This window comes from Myotis davidii, unplaced genomic scaffold (genome assembly GCF_000327345.1).
Source record: "Myotis davidii unplaced genomic scaffold, ASM32734v1 scaffold93, whole genome shotgun sequence".
Classification (NCBI taxonomy): domain Eukaryota; kingdom Metazoa; phylum Chordata; class Mammalia; order Chiroptera; family Vespertilionidae; genus Myotis; species Myotis davidii.
The window spans coordinates 8,459,346-8,479,698 of NW_006292095.1; the positions used below are offsets into that span (position 1 = coordinate 8,459,346).

The window sequence follows — 20,353 nt, forward strand, 5'->3', positions numbered from 1 at the left end:
CCCCCCCCCCTAACTGCAACCAGCAGGTCATTGGTCATTGTAAAGACTTGTTTGCGTGACATTAGTTGCTCTAGAGACAACTCTGGATTATAATGATCCTTCAAGTTCACGTCAGACGGGTTATGTGCCAGAAGCGTAACAAGGTTCATGGGCGGCACATCTCACACAGCAGCGTGAACACCCAATCATCACGCTTATGAACTCCGAAAGGATCGGTTTAGGGTTTTGGTTAAGGAACCTTGGATACAGCCCACTGAGTTTTCAGAAAGGGTGACATACATAGTCCGCATGTACTCAGTGCAGACACACAAGAGCATGTATATTTTTAAAATATCGCCGATACCCTGTGATTTTATTCTTTTGTTTCTACCTTAATAAGTGAAAACAGGAACAAAATTAGGGAGCGGATCATTCTCTATGCAAATTTCTTGCAATAGCCCCACCCTTTATAAAACTCGACTCTGTATTGCTTTACGACACGATGTCGTGAAATAACGGAGCATTGACGTAGCATTGGCGGAAGCTAGCCTTGTGCTTTACGGCAACGACTGTAGGTAGGTTCGCATCCGGATAGGCTCAAGAGGTGCAGGGCGGGCTGCAGGTGTGCAAGGGCTGCAGGTAGCGGCATCCGTTTTCGTATCTAACTTTAGGGTTTGTTTTTGAGTCTTCAGGAAGGCGAGATTAATCCCCCCACTTCACTGCTGGGAGTCAGAGATTCTGTTACTGGCCCCGGAGCGGTCGCTCTCCCTTACCTGCGTGGTTTCCTGGACGCATACTTTCTTAGGCTACTTAGACTCGCCCTCCCTTCGCCTAGGTGTCTCGTCGTTTGATTTGGTTTTAGTTCTGTTCTTTGGGAGAAGTCCAGTTTCCGGTGCCTCCTGAGCGGGTCCCCCTCTCGCCTCCATCTTCGTCCCCCGGGAAGCCCGGCCCCTCGCTCGCCGCGGCCGGGAATGGAGCGGGAGGGCTCTTCCCCGCCCGGAGAGCGCCCTGCTTCTGACCTCGGACAGGCCCTGTCCCAGATCCTGCACCGTCTGACCGGCCCGGAGTCCCGACGGGGCAGTGCCAGGAATGCAGCTCTCCAGGACCTCAGCGCTCTCCTGGAGGCCGCAGGGTGCGATCGGTTATTTGCGGGGAGTGACACGCCGCTCGGCGGAGCGCCGGGGACGCTGGGGGAGGTGACAGCCGCCCTGGAGAAGCACGCAGCGCCCCGCAAGGAGGAGGAAGGCGGAGCGGATGGGTGCTCTGCGGTGGCCGAGAAGGCGGCGGCGGTTGGGCTGCTGTTCACTAAGCTCCTGAGGAGAGTGGAGTCGGCCAAGGAGTCCCCGGGCTGCCTCGCGTGGAAGAGAGGCCTGCGCCACCTGGCTGGACCCATCTATGTGTTTGCCATCACACACAGCCTGCAGCAGCCGTGGACCAGGCCGGGGTCTCGGGAGGTTGCAAGAGAGGTGCTCGCCTTACTGCTGCGCGTTACTGAGTGTGGTTCTGTGGCAGGATTCCTCCACGGGGAACACGAAGGCGAGAAAGGGAGGTTTGCTGAGATAATGGGGCTTCTCCAGCCCGATTTGAATAAGTAAGTACCCACCCCTGCAGAAAGGGCCAAGGGGGGGACTTCAGGCTGTTTGAGAATGTGAGAGCGCGAAGGCGGTTAAGGCCCAGAAAGGTTGGGTCTCTATGAATGACATAAGTTGCCCTGGCCGGTTTGGCTCAGTGGGTAGAGCCTCGGCCTGCGGACTGAGCGGGCCCGGGTTTGATTCCGGTTGAGGGCACATCCCCAGTAGGGGGTGTGCAGGAGGCGGCTGATCAATGTTTCTCTCTCATCGATGTTTCTGACTATCCCTCTCCCTTCCTCTCTGTAAAAAATCAATAAAATATATAAATGACATAAGCAGCTAGTGGTAAATTTGACATTAGCATACAAATCTTCAGACTCCACTTTCTAGTGTTCTTGTCGGTCCTCCTGACGACTACCCTGGAAATGGGAAGTTCTGTCTCATTTATTTAGATTGAACTCTCTGAAATAAGATGGAGGTGGGAGCGTGGAGAGAGAGGATTTAAACTTGTAGTTTGTACGTAGGGATCTTGAAAGTCATCACTAGTAGATAGGGAGGGATAGTTATTAGAAACGGAAGCAGTATTTGGGATGAAAAATACAAGCTTTAGATTGCTATTAGATAAAGTATTGTTTTAAAAATCTTTATTCTGTCTTTCTCTTTTTTTAACACTTGCTTTTTTTTTTTTTTTTTTTAAAAAAAACAACACTTTATAGAGAGGAAGGGAGAGGGATAGAGAATTATAAATAGAAAGAAACCTCCATCAGCTGCCTCCTGCATGCCCCCAACTGGGGATCAAGCCTGCAACCAAGGTACATGCCCTTGACCGGAATTGAACCCGGGATCCTTCAGTCCACGGCTGATGCTCTGTCCATTGAGCCAAACCGGTTAGGGCTAGATAAAGTATTATGTTGTGACTTTCCATTTGCTACTTTGTGTGTTAGTATTTGTGATGAGTGGACATTTGTTCCTGTCCAAGATGACCATGGAGACATTTGATTTAGCCAAAAGGTTCTTGAAATGTGGTCTTTTCCAAAACGTCCACAAGACATTTGGTCCATGCAAGCTCATCTCCCTAACCCCATGTGTTAGGACCAGCAAGGCTGTCTAGTGGAGAAGGGTTATTATTGGCAATACAGGCACAGCACAATTATTGGACCAATAAAACGTGATAGTATTTTATGTATGAATCCTGCAAACCAGGAGTATAAATAAACGTTGTGGGTTCTTTGGGCCCAGGGACATTTGCTAAGTGTGGACACTGTTGACAGGACCAAATGTCGGGCTGCTGGCATGGACCAAAGATGCTCATGGATGTTTGGACCTAATGTGCTGTGAGGGTATCGTAGCACTGCAGTAATAGAAAACTGTGTGCACAGCTGTCATTGTGCTAGGAACTTGGAATTAAAAGGCTTAGTTTTGATGCTGGTGGTGCTTCCTTTTATTGCTTCTGAGTAGGACCAGGTCAAATAATCTCTTCGATACTCAGTTTCATTATTTGTAACATAAAGGTAATATTGCCTGTTACAGTTATTTTGAAGATTAGTTGAGTAATGTGTGTAAACTCATTACTTGCTGTTCAGATTTACAAACTGCTGTTGAAATTTTGATTCCCTTATAATAATAATAGTAACAACAACAGCAACAAGAATCTGAAGACAGCCCTGACCGGTTTGGCTCAGTGGATAGAGCGTCGGCCTGTGGACTGAAAGATCCCAGGTTCGATTCCGGTCAAGGGCATCCCCAGTAGGAGGTGTGCAGGAGGCAGCTGATCGATGTTTCTCTCCCATCGATATTTCTAACTCTCTATCCCTCTCCCTTCCTCTCTGTAAAAAAAATCAATAAAATATATTAAAAAAAAGAATCTGAAGACATTTTTATTAGTTATCTCTCCCTTCTCAACGTATCCTCACTGTAGCCACTTCCACCATTGCCACAGATCCTTTGCATTGCTGTGCTTATGAATGGCTTCTTCTCATTGGATAAGCTTTAGACTCAGAGCCCTGGGTAAATGTTAAATGTATGTAGTGTAAGTTCTGTAAGTTATTTTGATTTAAGTCTTAAAATGTATGTTATTAACATCAGGAGTTACCTTATGTGGGATGTATTTTTTTCAATGACAAGGGCATACTCTGTTTAGCTTAATTTTCTTTGCTAGTTAACACCATGTCACTGTACTTAATTTGGCTTCACATTCCCACTTAGGGAATCCTGGAAGAATAACCCTGCCACCAAACATGTTTTCTCCTGGACTCTGCAACAGGTCACTAGACCCTGGCTGAACCAACATCTAGAAAGGATTCTTCCCCCATCCTTGCTCATCTCAGATGACTATCAAATTGAGAACAAAGTCCTGGGTGTCCATTGCCTCCATCACATTGTGCTTAATGTGGTAAGCAACCTCTGCTCTGATGGACAGACTGAGTCATATGGCTGTTCCCCATCCATGATGTCACTAGTTTATTTTGCCTACTAGTATGTTTGTATCTTTTATTAACTAACTTTCTGTTATTGCAGTTATGTGACTAAATTCGCTTATTTATGTTTTTTCTCTTTATATTCATTCCATCTGCCAACCTAGTAGAGGTTATATCTCATAGGTAATATATATAAGAAATGTGTGCTATTATTGTGCACATAGGCCACTTTCAAACTGAAAGATTTGAATAATTAACAGTTGACTTTCAAGGATCAAAAAAATCAAACTGGCAGGGGTTATATTCAGATGTGCAAGCTATTACTCGAGGAAGTTTGTATTTTTCTTTCTTAACTGTGTGTCATAGAGCTTTTAAAATACACACAGAAGTAGAGAGAGTGGTATAATGGATCCCATATACCCATAATTCAATTTTTTAAATTATCAACATTCTCCTGCCTTGGCTAACTTTTCTTTTAATTGGGTGATTTGTCTGATTGCAGCCAGCTGCTGATTTGCTCCAGTATAACAGGGCCCAGGTCCTATACCATGCCCTTTTCAACCATCTGTACACTCCGGAGCACCACCTCATTCAGGTAATTGTAAGATTTGTTGGTAACTGAGTCTAAGTTCTCAAATTTGAGTGGCAGGTGGCATTATGTGAATAAGAATAGTTGAGAGACATTTTCTTGGAGAGTGAGGATGATAACTAAAAGCCATTGCCAAGTTGAAAATATGAAGGTAGCAATGACTGGTGAAAATATCTCCATACCAAGCCACCATCCACATCCTTGAGTACCCACAGAAAAGCCAGTGTTTTCTCTTTATCTGGGTCAATTACATATCACTTGGGGGCAACTTTATGTCTGAAAAAGTTCTATTTTTATTAATTTAAGCGTCTTTTGTGCTGACTTATTATAAACATACACACACTTGAAATCCCTTGTATGTTGGATGTGTTAGTGTTATTTATTCTTTCCTCCAATAGAACTGAATACCTACTGTGTGCCAGTAACCATTGTAGGTTCCAAGAGTGAATGAATCAGACAGGATTTCTTAGAGCCAGAGACCCTTTGGGAGATGTTTATGTGAATATAAATGTTTATACATATGTCTACAGTATAAAGTGGTAAATCTATTAAAGGAGGTTTGTATAAAGTGCAGTGGGTGTCCAGCAATAAGCAGCTAACCAGGTTTGGTGGTGGTTTTAGGAGGATTCCAGAGGAGGTGGTATTTCCTTATGAAGGATAAATAGGAGTTTTGATGGGGAGGAGGAGGAGAATATTCTCACAACAGAAGGAACAAGTTATAAACAAGTTACATAAAATTAGAGATAGAAATAACCATATTTCTTTTTTTTAAATTTATTTTTATTGATTTTTAGAGAGAGAGGAAGGGAGAGGGATAGAGAGATAGAAGCATCAATGAGAGGAAACATCATCGATCAGCTGCCTCCTGCATGCCCCCTACTGGGGATTAAGCCTGTAACTCAGGCATGTACCCTGACTGGGAATTGAACTGATAACCTCTTGGTTCCTGGGTCGACATTCAAATGCTGAGCCACACAGGCTGGCACCATGTTTCTTATTTTATGCCTACCCACACTTAACCCCTCACTTTGCCACCTTTCTTTTTTAATTATTCTAGGCTACTGATGGCGAACCTATGACACGCGTGTCAGAGGGGACACACGAACTCATTTTTTTGGTTGATTTTTCTTTGTTAAATGGCATTTAAATATATAAAATAAATATCAAAAATATAAGTCTTTGTTTTACTATGGTTGCAAATATCAAAAAATTTCTATATGTGACATGGCACCAGAGTTAATTAATTTAGGGTTTTTCAAAATGCTGACACGCTGAGCTCAAAAGGTTCGCCATCACTGATCTAGGCATTGAAAATCCAGGTACTTTACAACTAGAAAGGTTAGGACTCTTGAGATGGTGTTTGAGAGGAAAAAAACACTACCAAAAAACTACAAGAAAACCAAAGAGCCAGGAGAGCTAGAAGGGATTGCCTAAACACTGAAACCTCAAATACAGTGGTCCAATTGGACACAAATGAGGACCATCTTAGATTCTATTTAGAAGCAGTTTTGTTTTAAGTACATTTAAGTATCACTTAGACTTAGTAATACAGTGACAATAGACTCAGACTCCTAAAATTTGGGTTGAAGTCCCAGCTCTGTCTTCCCATTTTATAGCTTAGCAAAGAACAGTCCTGAGGAGAAACCACTAACTTATTTGGGACTGTCAGATAGAGATAATGTAAAAAAAAAAAGAGATTAAAAAACATAAAGTAATATACACTTAATGTATTATAACTAGTATGTTTTAGAATTTTATGACATTACATTAATAGATTATTAACGTTGCTAGATACCTCAGAGAGGGTTGTGAATGCGAATGGATGGCTACAGCTCCTGTCCATTGCTCTCTGCTAGGCTGTGTTGCTGTGTCTGCTGGATCTGTTTCCAGTCCTGGAGAAAGGCCTGCACTGGAAGGGAGGTGCAGCTCGACCCACCACACACTGTGATGAAGTCCTGCAGCTGATTCTGACCCACATGGAGCCAGAGCACCGCATTCTCTTACGCAGGACCTACGCGAGAAATCTGCCAGCTTTTGTGAAGAGGTGAGTGCTCGGGCTGCTGGTTGGCCATCCTCCAGACTTCATTCCTTTGCTGTCACATTTTCTCTTTGTTTGTAGGCTGGGGATCCTGACCGTCCGGCACTGGAAGAGGCTAGAGCGAGTCATCCTTGGTTATCTGGAGGTTTATGACGGGCCAGAGGAGGAGGCGAGATTGAAGATACTGGAAACCCTAAAACTTCTCATGCAGTATACTTGGCCCAGGTATAACAGCCAGCAGACATGTGTGGTGAGAGGGGCAAAACTCAGATTTTCTCTTCAGAACTTGCCCAGATGTCCATGCAGTGCAGAGTGTTAAGGATATGCCACGTATACCTCCCATACCTATTGAACTGAGAAAAATGTCATTTAAAAGATAAACTGTACCCATTGTTGCTTCAGGTGTACATCTCTCTAGATTAATAGGCACATTAAATTTAAAAGGCCATGTAGAAGTGCTTCAATAAAGACAGGCCTAGCTTTGTTCATATTAATGTTTCTGACATCCAGGTGGGACCAGAGCACTTCATAGCACAATACTGAACAGTGATCAGGAGAATACCAGGTTAGAATCTGATTGCCTAGAAAGCAGTGCAACTCTGGCTTGAAGTAGTACTGGGAACAGTAAACTGGTATTCAAACATGTTCAGTCAACAGAAGGCTTTCTTTTCTTTTTTTTTTAATCCTCGCCCAAGACTGTTTTTATTGATTTGAGAGAGAGAGGAAGAGAGAGAGATAAATGTGAGAGAGAAACATGGATTGATTTCTCCTGTATGGGTCCAGACTGGGGATTGAATCCAAAATCTAGGTGTGTGCCCTGACCGGAAATCAAACCCACAACTTTTTGGTGTATGGGACAACACTCCAACTGAGCCAGGGCAACAAAAGGCTTTCTTGCATGAAATAACAAAGTTTAATTCATCTAGAGTCCAGTGCCTTACCTACATACATATCTATTCTGAACCATATTATCTCATTTCTTTATAATGTACCCAAGTGTTTCCCTAAGTCACATTTGGAACCAGGTTGCATTTGTTTACTTTCTCCCTACTGAATTATAGGCTCCAGGAGGATGAAGACCACTTTGGTATACTGAGCGTATCAGAGTTTACTCAGTACCTGGTATTAGATGCACAAATATTTAAAGAATGTAATAGATGGACAAATGAAACTGAATCATATTAATACTGTCAGGCCTTTAAAGAGCAGAGACCAAGATTCAAAGTAGAGAGATTGGCAAGCAAACGCGTAAGGGTTAGAAAGTGAATGTGATGTATTGTGGAGGGGTGGGGCTTGGGAAACAGCAGATTACATATTGAATGATGACAGGTAGAAGGCTAAGCAATACACAGATTATAGGAAAACATTTCATTTTTTAGATTAAGGCAGGGGATGCAAACTTTTCCATATTTCTGCCCATAATCGTTTATTATGCATATTTTCACACTATGTTAAAATTACTTTCCAGCTGCCACGAAAGCTTTTTAGTTTTTATTGTGGTAAAAAACATACACATAAACGTATACTATTTTAAAATGTACAGTTTGTTAGGTACATTTCCAATTTTGTGCAACCATCACAATTTTCTTAGAAAGGCTAATAAGCAGAAGTGAATAGGGCGGGTTTCACTGATTGATAGAAAATTCAGATTGACACTTAAGTCCCAGAAGCCAAGCTTATTTCCTCTTTTTAACTTTGTAGCCTGAGACTGCATAAAAGTTAAAGGATAATGGGCTACTTCCTGTTCTCTGGCCGAAAGTGTGGGACCCTGATAAGGGGAAATCCCAGTTCTCCCTCTTCAGGATATGCTATTTCCTTAGAGTGGAGGCAGGCTTCCAGAGGGGAACAGGCCAGGGTGTGTGTATGGGCAGTGCTTAGAAAACAGTGGGGCCTGAGGAAATCGAGCCTGGTTTCTGGTTCTGCTTCCAGCGCTTTGTCATTTGACTTTAGTTCCTTCATTTGTGGAGTCTCCAGTTTAACATCCTGATTTAGAGTATGAAGAGTTTTTCTTCTTGATTCCAGAGTTTCCTGTAGACTTGTGGTCTTACTGAAGGCTCTCTTGAAACTGATATGTGATGTAGCAAGGGATTCAAGCCTTTCACCGGAGCCTGTTAAGGGTGCTTTATTAGAGGAGGCCACAGACTGCCTGCTTCTCCTGGACCGCTGCTCTCAAGGACAAGTGAAGGTAAGGGACAGCATGCCACGTGGTTTCATTAGGCCTCATTATCCTTAAGTCCTGTTTGCTATTCATGTGTCTGGCCGAGTCTGTAAATGAATGTGGAGGGTTCAGGTCTCCATTTCTGGAGCCCTCTAACCTTCTGTGGACTTTGAGCAAAGGTATTCAGGACTGTTCAGCTCAGAAGGCAGAAGGATTAGAAAGTATCTCTGGGGTCTTCTTTCCTGTAACATTTCTCGGGAGCCAAAGCAGAGCACCGCCTAAGCCGTGTTTCTTCCATCCTGATTTCTTCCTTGGTTTCATCGTCCCCAGCATTAATGAACATATTCCCCTCGCCCTCCCCACACCCCGAAAAAAGAAAGTATCTCTGGGCCTAGGACAGAAAATGGGCAAAAGGATCATGATCAAGTGTTTATAAATTCTGTTCCAGTTAAAAAAAAAAACAGGCCCAGCCAGATGAGCAACGACCCAGGAACCAAGAGGTCACCAGTTTGATTCCTGGCCCCGAATCTGGTTTACTGAACACATGCATTTGTGTTCCACACCCTGTGCAACAGCAACTTTGCAGGGGGCCCTCTTGCACTCTGGGACCCTTCAGGGGATGTTGGAGAGCCGGTTTCAGCCCAATCCCTGCAGGCCAGGCCTAGGGACCCCACCTGTTGGAGGGACCCCACTCATTCCACAGACACTCTTCAAGCCACAGTGCCACCCCAGGTGCGGCCGATCATGGAGGGACCGCAGGAGGTTGGCTCCAGGGTGTGTCTGGCCTGTCTTGCCCAGTCCCGCCCCACCAGCCACCTTCTAATTAATTTCCTTTCAATGTGCATGAATCCATGCACCAAGTCACTAGTAGCATATAATAGCTATGTGTGTGTTTATATATATTTAATAAACTATTGCCTCATTTCTTACCATTAGAAATCTTCATTTGAAAGGGTGTAAGGCAGCCTGAAAAGAAATTCATATCCTAAAAATACTTAGAAATAGCATAGTTTCTTGTTTTATTAGTTTATTCAGATTGAGATTCATCTTTGCTCTTCAATTTCAGGCAGTTTTTAAGTCCTAGATCCCATTTAATTCATCTCAGCTGGTATTAAGCTGCTGCTTCATGAGCCATTTCCAAACATGTCAACAATTCTTAGTCATACTTGTTGAGTATGAAACCAAGAAGAACCAAGGTAAAAGGAAAAAAAAATTACCCCTCCCTCCCCCCAATCAAAACTTGTTTGGTTTCATGTTTCAGGGTCTCCTGGCTAAAATTCCCCAAAGCTGCGAAGACAGCAAGGTGGTGGAGTGTGTCAGAAAGGTGCAGCTGGTTTCTGAAGGCGCTCCCTACAGTGGAACTTAAAAACTTTGCAGTACTTTCCTAAAGAGAAGAGGATCTTCTTTTTGTATAAATGGAATTATTTAAAGAAAAAGGTATTTTTGTACTGGACAGTATAATTTAGATCTTTTTCCTTCTTGTCTTTTACTTCTAATAGGAGTAGGCAAAGAACAAGAAAAAAACTGAAGTCTGGACATTTCTGAGTAAAGTTTTTTTTTGGGGGGGCGGGCACCTAAGGTGGCTACCATTTATAAACTAGAGGCCTGATGCATGAAAATTCATGCACTGGAGGTGTGTGTGGGGGTGTCCCTCAGCCTGGCCTGCCCCCTCTCACAGTCCGGGAGCCCTCAGGGGGCGGGTATTGATGCCCCCATCACACCTCTGCTGCTGCAACTGCCAGCAGCGCAGGCCTTGGCTGGCCCTGGGCAGCTGGAGGAGCAGCCGGCCCCACCCCCGCTCTGGGCACTGCCATGTTGTAAGGGTGTAATGGTCAATTTGCATATTGCCTCTTTATTATATAAGATATTTACAATCATAAACTAATCTGTCAAGCTATCACCTCGACACATTCCAAAGCTATAAAAATACTCTGTTTATAACTTTAAGGATTTCCTTCACTCTCCCCCAGATTTCTTGCTCTACAGAAGTGGCATAAATATAGAAAACACAAATATTGTGTTACATACAAAACAAAGAGTGAAAACTGGAGGTACGTATGTGATGACAATAGGATAAAGTTCAAAATGTTCAGTCCTGTTACAAATGTCTGAACATAATTCACGTGGTTTTGGCCTTGGCCACAGGCTCTGTCTCCTGCTCATACTCAATCTCCACATAGGCTCGTTTTCTCCGCAAAGTTCCTTTCAAGGGTGTTTTGCCTTTGTGTTTGGCGTCAAGGGCCTTTTCTTCTTCCTCACTGGAGGATTTCTCACCCTCATCTTCATCACTGCTGGCATCCAGTTTGTCCATATCCTAGCATGGGGAGGAAAGAAGAGCAGGGAAGATGCTAGTAGACTCATTCCCCAAACTCCATTGTCCTCTCAATTTTGAACAAACTAGAGGATTTATCTGCCTCTGTGTTTGGAAACCCTTCTTCCTGTCACCCATAAATCTCACCTCAAAGTCACTTATGTCACTCTCATCCACCTCATCAGCTTCCACAAACTCTCTTTTTCCCACATCCTAAAATAAAACATAACTGTTAGGTCAAAATACATGATGAAAATTCAACTTAGACAACTAGTTTTATGCAGTGGTTCTCAATCTTCTGGCCCTTTAAATGCAGTTCCTCATGTTGTGACCCAACCATAAAATTATTTTCATTGCTACTTTATAACTGTAATTTTGCTACTGTTATGAATTGTAATGTAAATATCTGATATGCAGGATGGTCTTAGGCAACCCATGTGAAAGGGTCATTCGACCCCCAAAGGGGTCGTGACACACAGGTTGAGAACCGCTGTTTTATAGTCTTTGATAAGTAAATGCATAAATAACAACCAGAATCAGTATTTACTTGCTAGGCAACCCAAGTCTACCTATTTCCAAGTTTAATTCTTCTGAAATCAGTATTTAAGATTTACAAACATTCAACTAAAATTATTAATTTCAAATAATCAAAAACTAGTTTAGTAACAGGAAAAGTATGCTTCTGTACCTATGTGAGTATACTTACCATCTACTTGCTAAATCTGCCCTTCTAAAAATAGTATGTTAATAGTAAGATTAAATCCTTGTAACTTTCAGTAGGTTCCTTAATGGTGTATTCTTACAGATGATGAAGGTTCTTCCTTTGTCTTTCACAGGAAAAATATTAGAAAGCCCATCAGTAAGATTAAAATTGTCAATGCACATTGGGTTAGCTGAACCTGGAGAACACAGAAGCCACTGCTGACCCAGAATTAACCTCGCTATAGAAAAATAAGATCATTTCATTACTTTTGGTTAAGAGGCTGAAAATGACAGCCTGTCTCTCAAAATAGATCTAGTCCTATAGATTACTGCTGGACAAAACAAAAGTACAAACAAGGCTTACTTCCTCATCATCTTCATCTTCTTGTTCCTCAGCATCTGAAGAGTCGCTCCCTGCCTCCTGCTGTTCCAGGGCCTTGTCGAAGGCATGAATGGGGAAGTTGTAGATGTCGCCATACTGAAGAACACACAGATTGGCTTTAACGATATTTGAATCTCACACTTAAAGTCCACTGTCCAACAAGCATACTTTTTCCTCAGTGAAATGAGAATATTTAACCCCTTCCCCAACAATTTTTTTGTTAAAAACGTTTCTTTTTCAGACTAATTTTTTTATTTTGGTTCTATATAGTATTTTTGATGCTGGTTATGAAAACAGTTTGTAACTCGTCTTCCTATAAACCATATTTTTTTTACCATATTTTCTTAGTATACTCGTCGACTGAAAAAGAACATTTTGTGAAAACGAGTATACACGTTTCTGCCGGGGAAGGGGTTAATTTGATGAGTAATATTTCTATCTTGTTTTCAAGTCTAGAGCTGGCAGTGTCTTTAAAAAGCCCATTTTAACATTTAAATAATCAGTGGTTAATGCCAAACTGGTAACTTCTATGAAGGATGGAAGAAAAATCACTTAAAACTTAGTAGTCTATAAAACCCAAGGAGTAGGACAGATGTAAAATTTTGCTGATAAAGGGGAATAAAGAAAATTTTTTTATTCATACTGTCTCTATAAATGACATTAAATCTTTAAAAGAGGAGAATAGACTGGAGGATCAGAATGATGGTTTTTGCACAGAGATCTGGAATTGTTGCATTTGGGAACAGGAGTTGGGAATAATGGCAAAAGCGAGAGAGAGGTCTCGTACCGAATGGAGTATCAAGAACAACCAAAGCATCTTATGTGCTGGCATCAATGAACTTAAATGAAGAAGCCAGGACCCATATGTTATTTGTTCCAGGAATAAAATCATGGTGAACATCTAGCACCTTTAAAAAGAAGACCCATTTCTCACTAGTCCCACATTTCCTAGCATGACAGTACCACCTACAACAAAATCCGTACCCCAAGCTCCTAGCTTTCTCACCGTATCTTGTTTAAGTCTCTCCAGCAATTCCTTTTCAATGGCATTATCCAGCTGGGCAGCTATTAATGCCTTTTCCTGTAAGAAAAAGAGCAAACCCATTTACCTCACTAGTATTCATTTTCTAGCCTGTACAAGAAGAAGAAACTATTAATTTTTTATAAGAAAGAAGATGTAATCACTTCTTCTTGCTATTATGGGGGCTTCTGCTTCTCCAACCAGATGTATTTACCTCTCAACTCTTCTTGGTAACCTTTCAATGTAAAAAATTCCTAGAGTTTTTATAAATAGCATTTTAAATTCTAAAAAAGCCTTTGATAGATATACAAAGTAGGTAGGTCTACATACATTTAAGTGTCTTAGAAAATAAGCAATCCTGAAGCAGACTCACAGAAAAGGGAACAGAGACCCTCATTCATTTATGTTTTCTAACACCATAGTAGACCCCTTAATACAAAAAAGAAAAAAAAAAATCTCTTCCTTCAATGATCTCTCACAGGCATCAACCTGTACCACTCACAACCAAAACACAAATCTCACCTCAACCCGCCTTTCTAGCCTAAGATTGTGCATTAATTAGTGAAAATCATAGAGGATTTCAAAGTGTTACACACTAAAGCTGTGCTAGCATGAAGAAAGTGTCAGATAAATCACAACGCAGAAGACTGGGGCACATGGGTGAGTTAAAAGTCTACTGTGGTGGTCTGCATCATTCTCTAAAGTAGGTGCTTACACCTCAAAGAGTGATCCAGTGAGATGTAGGAAGAAAATACTCAGAACTTAAATGTTACAATATTTTTTTATGCATACTGACATTGGTGACTTGATCTGTCCACAGAGCAAATAGTTGTGTTAGATACAGCGAACAAGATAAAACAAATAGCTATATGTCCGATAGAGTGGACATTTGCCAACTTTTTAAAAAATGACAAATGGCTGTCCATATTATGTAACATAGCAGGAGTTTTAAAAAATATATTTACCTGTTCTTTCAAGAGAAAGGGAATATTTTACTAGTGAGTTTAAAGAAAAAAAATTGTGGACAGACCACCTTAAAAAGAAAAGGATTACATCTATGTGATATCGCTGAAAATATGTCTCCTACAAAAATTTCAGTCCCACAATTTAAAAATCTGGAGACATAATTCCCCAAACCATTAAAAAATCATCTGCATTTTCCAGAGAGCTTCAAAATTAATTTGGCATAAATGGAAAAATTTAATTTCTTCTGAAAGACTTGCATGAACACCTGTTTAACAATTGGGGGTGGAGAATGAAAATAAAGAGCAAACAATCACAATGCACTTCTCTAAGCATCCCTGCCATACCTATCAATTATGAGAGCCCATAAGGACAAATTTATACTCAGCTAAGAACCAGGCCATCACAAACAATTACTTATACCTATGAGCGCAAGTATGCATGTATAACACTTATAAATGATATAATGGGAGCATATGCCAAAAATTTTATTGATGGGTAAGTGATCAAAAAAGCTTGAAGACCAATGATAAAATGGATTTGAGATACAGAACTCCATGGATTAATGGAAACAAAAGCATCAACATTATTAAAGTTATTTCTTGACAACTTGACAAATAATCAGGTAAATGTCTATTGCTAGAAAGGAAGTAAGCAAAGCAAATACCTAGAATGAATGGTTGGACTTGTCGGGAAAAACTAATTCCTGGGTCTTGAAAGCCTAAGAAAATTCAGCTCGACTGAAGTACCAGCGAGGTGGAGAGGCCGATTGCTCTCTGTGACAAAGCTGGAGTTTCCCGACTAGATTTTCCATGGACAGCAGGCCATTAACATCGCTAGTCATTACTTTGGTAACAAAGCTGCTCAGTTTACTTCTAAGAAATAATTCCAGTCTGTTCCTTACTAACAATTTCAAAATAATAATGAAAAACACACACCTCAATTTAGTGGCCTAATATGACCTGATGTCACAAGAGTCTAATTAAAGCGATTTAAAAAATTCCATCTAATGTGAATGAGCGTTCTTATATTTCACTGCAAAACTACTAGTGCGTTTGATTAGAATGCTCTAACCCTGCTGAGGGCAATATGTAAGATCAGACATACCCAAATTCTGAATTCTGAAACATCTGACCTCCAGAATTTCAGGCAAGGAGTTGTGGCTCTCTAAGGGATTCTATATGTCTTCCCCATCACATATCCCCAAGTGCCCACATTTTAACCTGCCCTGAAAGTCATAATCTTAGAATATAGAATATCAGATATCTTATGCAACCTTTACTGTTATCCATTAGTGTAATTCAGGGCTTGAAAAGTTCACAGACAATGGTGACTGAATCTTTTTCTACCTGCATAGCCCTACCCTCAGTGAAAATACAGACACTATGAATATCAGAACAATACGTTACCTCTCTTCTTTTTTCTCTCCGCTCCACCTTCTTACTCAAAGGAACAAGTTTCCTCTGTCGCTTTAGTGTAAGTTTTCGAATTCGAATTAGGTGCTGGGTGATCTTGGTGAATCTCTGCTTACACTTGTGTCGAATGAAACAGGGCCAGTAAATTAGATTTTCATCTATTTGCTCCAGTGCTTTCTCATAGTTTTTGTGAAGCCGGACCCGTTCCCAGAGCCGCCTAGGAAAAGCTGCTCGTTCTATCACCTTCATGTACAGGAAGCATTGTCCCTTCTCTTCTTTGATAGTGGCATACTGACTGTTTGCCAGGGGACAGGACGACCGGTTACACAGGCCAGTCAGGCTGTACTCATTTCTGCAAAAGCCCTGTGTCTTGGTTCTTATCTTGAAGGAACAAATACTCAAAGGAACAAGTTTCCTCCTACGGGAAATAAAACACGTTATCAGAAAACTCAAGTTTTCTTGAGTACCTGTGCTATGTGTTCCTTTAAAAAATGAGAGGAAAAGGACTGGAATTCATTTTGTAGGATTCAGATCAATACAGCAAGATTATATACTTAAAATTTTCTAGATAAATCTAATGCTATAAAAAAATCACATTTTTGTATCTACTTTAATGTGGCTGTTTTTGTTTTCTTGAGGTGTTCTGAGACTTCTAAGGACATTCGCTATGCCAACAATGCTTCAGTGAACTAAAAGGACTTTGCTGTAGAAGACTCATAGCTTTAGTATTCTCCATTAAGTCTGGATTTCATGTCTCTTTAAAAATGAGTTTGCATTGTACTCAAAGTAAAGTTCTTACATTCCTGTTCATTCACATTTTTAGGTCATTTTAAAATCCCCCCATTTTAAGGTTCCCGCAGGGAGTTATAAACAGAATGTTCTGAAGCTGGTTTTCAGACAGGGAGGGGATAATCAAGTTGTACTATACTGTTTTTAAATTCCTGCAAAATCGAAGGGCACGCCTTTAACCTGAGGTGAAGCTTATTCTTAGCATACCACAAAAGGCTACCCCAAGTTGAGTTTTATTAGAATATAACAGTATTACTAGAGGTTTCACAACACTGTTTCATAATATGATCCATGAAAAAATTGATGTAAAAATAAATAAATGATCTAAATACTTACTGTCGTTTTAGTGTAAGTTTTCGAATTCTAATTAGGTACTGGGTGATCTTGGTGAATCTCTGCTTACACTTGTGTCGAATGAAACGGGGCCAGTAAATTAGATTTTCATCTATTTGCTCCAGTGCTTTCTCATAGTTTTTGTGAAGCCGGACCTATCAAACAGATAAAGGAAGCTTGAGCCCAGTGGGTGTGGCTCAATGGTTGAGCATCAACCTATGAACCAGGAGATCATGGTTTGATTCCTAGTCAGGGCACGTGCTTGGGTTGTGGCTGGATCCCCATAGCGGGTGTGCAGGAGGCAGCCAAATCAACGATTCTCTCTCATCATTGATGTTTCTATCTCTCTCTTTCTCTTCCTGAAATCAATAAAAACATATTTAAAAAAGAAAAGAAAAAGGAAGCTTGAAGGGCAAGGATAAATGATCAGGTCTTCACTGTTAACAGCACTATGGAACCTAGTACAGATGGCTTCAAAGTGTAATCTAGATATGATCACGGAATAGGGAAAAGTGTGACATTTTTGCTCTTGAGCAATAGTCATTGTAAAATTATGTTCCAAGTCTTACCCGTTCCCAGAGCCGCCTAGGAAAAGCTGCTCGTTCTATCACCTTCATGTACAGGAAGCACTGTCCTGCGGGATGAAGTAAATACCTTTAATATTATCCGAGACTAAAGAACATCCTTTGAAAAGCTGCTGAGTGGTTCTCATGAAAGGTGGAACCGGGCCTTACCCTTCTCTTCTTTGATAGTGGCATACTGACTGTTTGCCAGGGGACAGGACGACCGGTTACACAGGCCAGTCAGGCTGTACTCATTTCTGCAAAAGCCCTGTGTCTTGGTTCTAGAATACAAGGAACAGCAAGCATTACAAGATGGGTTACCAAGAGGGCAACTAAAGGAATCTTTGTCCAAGCTGCAAATCTAGACTCACCTTATCTTGAAGGAACAAAACTGCTTGTTTCCTAGTGTATCCCAGATAACCTGCAAGACAAAGTATAAGCCCATTTCAACTGCTCTGACCCAGTAAGTGGCATATTAATCCAATAAACAATGCCCTAGGACAGTGCCCTGCTTTATTGAGGAAAGAACTCTGTGGGGAATGAGGAAAAAATGCTTTGTAAAATAGTCTGACTTTTTTTCTTTACACATATAAGATTCTTATAGAAAAAGTAAATACAAATTAGCAATAACCATAACCCATTACCCAGACATTTATTATTTTGTAAATATTTTCAACGTTTTCTGTATGTGTATACATTCCAAGCACTAGTATGCCTATATGTATGTTTTCAACAAAATGAGATCATATTATATATTTTGTAACTTTCCTTTTCTACTGAAAATGTTCACTATCCAGTGTAAAAGGCTACACAGTACTAGACTTTTGGAAATATGTACAATTTTTCATTGAGGGCAGGAAAAATATCCTATTGTTATCCTCTGCTAATGTGTGGTTTTTTGGTTTTGATACTTTTATTTATTTATATTTTTTACTGATTTTTAGAGAGAAAGAGGGAGAGAACATCAATTTGTTTTTCCACTTACTGATACACTCCCTGGTTGATTCTTATATGTGCTCTGACCAGGAATTGAACTGGTAACCTTGGAATATCAGGACGATGCTCTAACCCAGTGGTCGCCAACCGATGGTCCGTGAGTTCCAAAAGGTTGGCGACTGCTGCCACCAACCGAGCTACCTGGCCTGAACTAAGGTGTTCTTTATTCATTCAGCACTTACTGTGTACTAATTTACGTAAGGCACCGACATCCCCAAATCCTGACAAACAGGAGGCACTCAAGTACTTGTTGAATGAAGGAAGGCCTAGTCCTTAAAGGGTGTTATCTATCTAGTTAGGGAGAAAGACACATAGACGAAGCAGCAGTCTAAGTACCAAAGAGGTGTAGGTTGTATGAGAGCCTCTGAGCGAGCTGCCCTGAGGAACTGGGAGAGGCTTTAAAGTAGCTAACGGGAAAAACACAAACATAGAAGAAGGGAGCAAACTTTCTGGAATTTTGTAGGATGCGTTTGGCAGGGGATGGAAGGAAACAGGTTAGAGAAAATGAAACTAGAGAAGTAGCAGCTCCATCAGGCTCGTGGCTTTAAATATCTCTAAATTATGATTCCGAAATTTTTATTTCCTGGTCAAACTTCTCTCCTGAGCACCAGACTCGTATATACACCCAGCTGCTACCTGACATCTCGGCTTGGTGGTCTAAAAGGCATCGTACACATTAACATGTCCACATGGAGCTCTCGATTCCATTCTCTCTCAAAAGAATACTGTGCTCCTCCCCCAGCCTTCCCCTCTCCAGAAATAAAACCACCACTCAAGGGTTGTTCAAATCAAAATATCCTTGATCTCTTTTCTTTTTCATTTAACCCATCACCAAGTCTTTTCTATTAAACCTCACAATTATCCATTTCTTTTCAGATCCGCCATGACTACCTTAATTGAAGCTTCCTTCATGATATTCTAGTCTCCTTGCTTCCATCCTTTCTCTCCTTCAAAAACCTTTCACACAACTAGAGAACTTCACACAATTGTAAACCAGATGCCATTTCCCATGAAAACCCCTAAGAACAGTTCTTACAAGCCTTCACATGCTCTTGGTGCCCTTGAATATACTCCTTCTCTCTTACCTCCAGATGTTTGTACTTGGCGCTCCCACTGCCTGATTGACTGCTTTTAGCTCAGCCCCTCCGTGGCGGGCCATTCTCATCCTCTAGATCTCAGCTCAAAGGTCTTCTATTCAGGGACACCTTCCCTATCTGGGGTGGTCTCTCCCAACTGCTCTCTACGGCATCACCTCTGGTCTTTTAAAGCGCTGTGAGGCCCCGCAATGGTCCTTGTTTGTTCACTCGTCTCCCCGACAGAGGGCCCCGGGGAAGCAGGTCGTCTGCCTGGCGGATTAACACCCATACCTCTAGGAATGACCGCCATCCTGGCACACCGCAAGCGCGCAGGTAGTTCCCCTACACGTTACTCAAGGAATGAATCTAGGATGCTTCCAAAACCATAACTTGGGCAGGCAGTGGGACACATGTAACGAAAAACCCACACCCAGCAAAAGTAGACTGAAAAGTAGGAAAGTAGGATGCACATGCATGAAAAGGATCCTTAAAGTGGATGCCGAGATTTCGCCGTATCGTCCCTCCAACCCCCACCCGCCCCCCAAGTCCCCCAAGCCCGTCATTGCTGGGCACAGGGGCTGCAACCGCCGACCATTTAGACTGAGTGGGGGTGTTCTGGCCCCCTAACCCCGCTGGGGCCACGGGCTGGAGGTCCAGGGCAGACACGTGAGAGCCCCACGCCCGGAAACCGGAAGCCTCGCTTCCGAAGCCACACGAGACAGGGGGCGAGCCGAGTATGCGCCTCTGAGTCGAGACACGCAGACACCCTGCGAGACACCCAGACACCCTGCGTAAACCCCGGGTGGCGGAGCACAGGAGACTCACATCATCGGACTGCATAGTGCCGGCACTTCAGCGTGCGGAGCTGGCCAGATCCCCGGAAGCAACCATGCTTCTTCCGGCGACTCACTTCCGGAACGCCTTAGTCTCACGTACCGCGAGAACTCCGCGGTCTCAGACTGGCTCATAGCGCCGCCTGGCGGTGGGACGTGCGCGCGCCATGCCAAAAATTACTCCCGGGTGCCGGGCCCTGCAGGCGGGTCAGGGCGA

General features: G+C 42.1%; 2 protein-coding genes across 4 annotated transcripts; one reads left to right on the plus strand and one right to left on the minus strand.

The window, feature by feature from the left end:
* Nucleotides 1-477: 477 nt before the first annotated feature.
* Nucleotides 478-12,249, plus strand: TTI2 (TELO2 interacting protein 2). Of its 3 annotated transcripts, none has more exons than XR_001514165.1 (8): nucleotides 478-1,570; nucleotides 3,756-3,942; nucleotides 4,470-4,562; nucleotides 6,413-6,600; nucleotides 6,676-6,819; nucleotides 8,617-8,779; nucleotides 10,014-10,189; nucleotides 11,900-12,123. XR_001514165.1 is itself a non-coding variant. In XM_006765598.2 (7 exons), exons 1-7 carry the CDS (start codon nucleotides 951-953, stop codon nucleotides 10,116-10,118), a joined length of 1,500 nt encoding a protein of 499 aa, XP_006765661.1. In that variant the 5' UTR covers nucleotides 479-950; the 3' UTR covers nucleotides 10,119-10,225. The 3 variants fall into 3 exon arrangements, 1 of the variants encoding a protein (XP_006765661.1); XR_001514164.1 differs by lacking the exon at nucleotides 11,900-12,123 and adding an exon at nucleotides 12,162-12,249 and having other exon boundaries at nucleotides 479-1,570; XM_006765598.2 differs by lacking the exon at nucleotides 11,900-12,123 and having other exon boundaries at nucleotides 479-1,570; nucleotides 10,014-10,225.
* MAK16 (MAK16 homolog) lies at nucleotides 10,476-20,211 on the minus strand. Its single transcript, XM_006765597.2, has 7 exons — nucleotides 20,129-20,211; nucleotides 17,603-17,652; nucleotides 15,541-15,922; nucleotides 13,154-13,228; nucleotides 12,130-12,243; nucleotides 11,211-11,276; nucleotides 10,476-11,066 (listed from the first exon to the last, which is right to left on the minus strand). The coding sequence occupies exons 1-7, from the start codon at nucleotides 20,141-20,143 to the stop codon at nucleotides 10,872-10,874; spliced, it is 897 nt and encodes a 298-aa protein (XP_006765660.1). The 5' UTR covers nucleotides 20,144-20,211; the 3' UTR covers nucleotides 10,476-10,871.
* Between the last annotated feature and the right edge of the window lie 142 nt (nucleotides 20,212-20,353).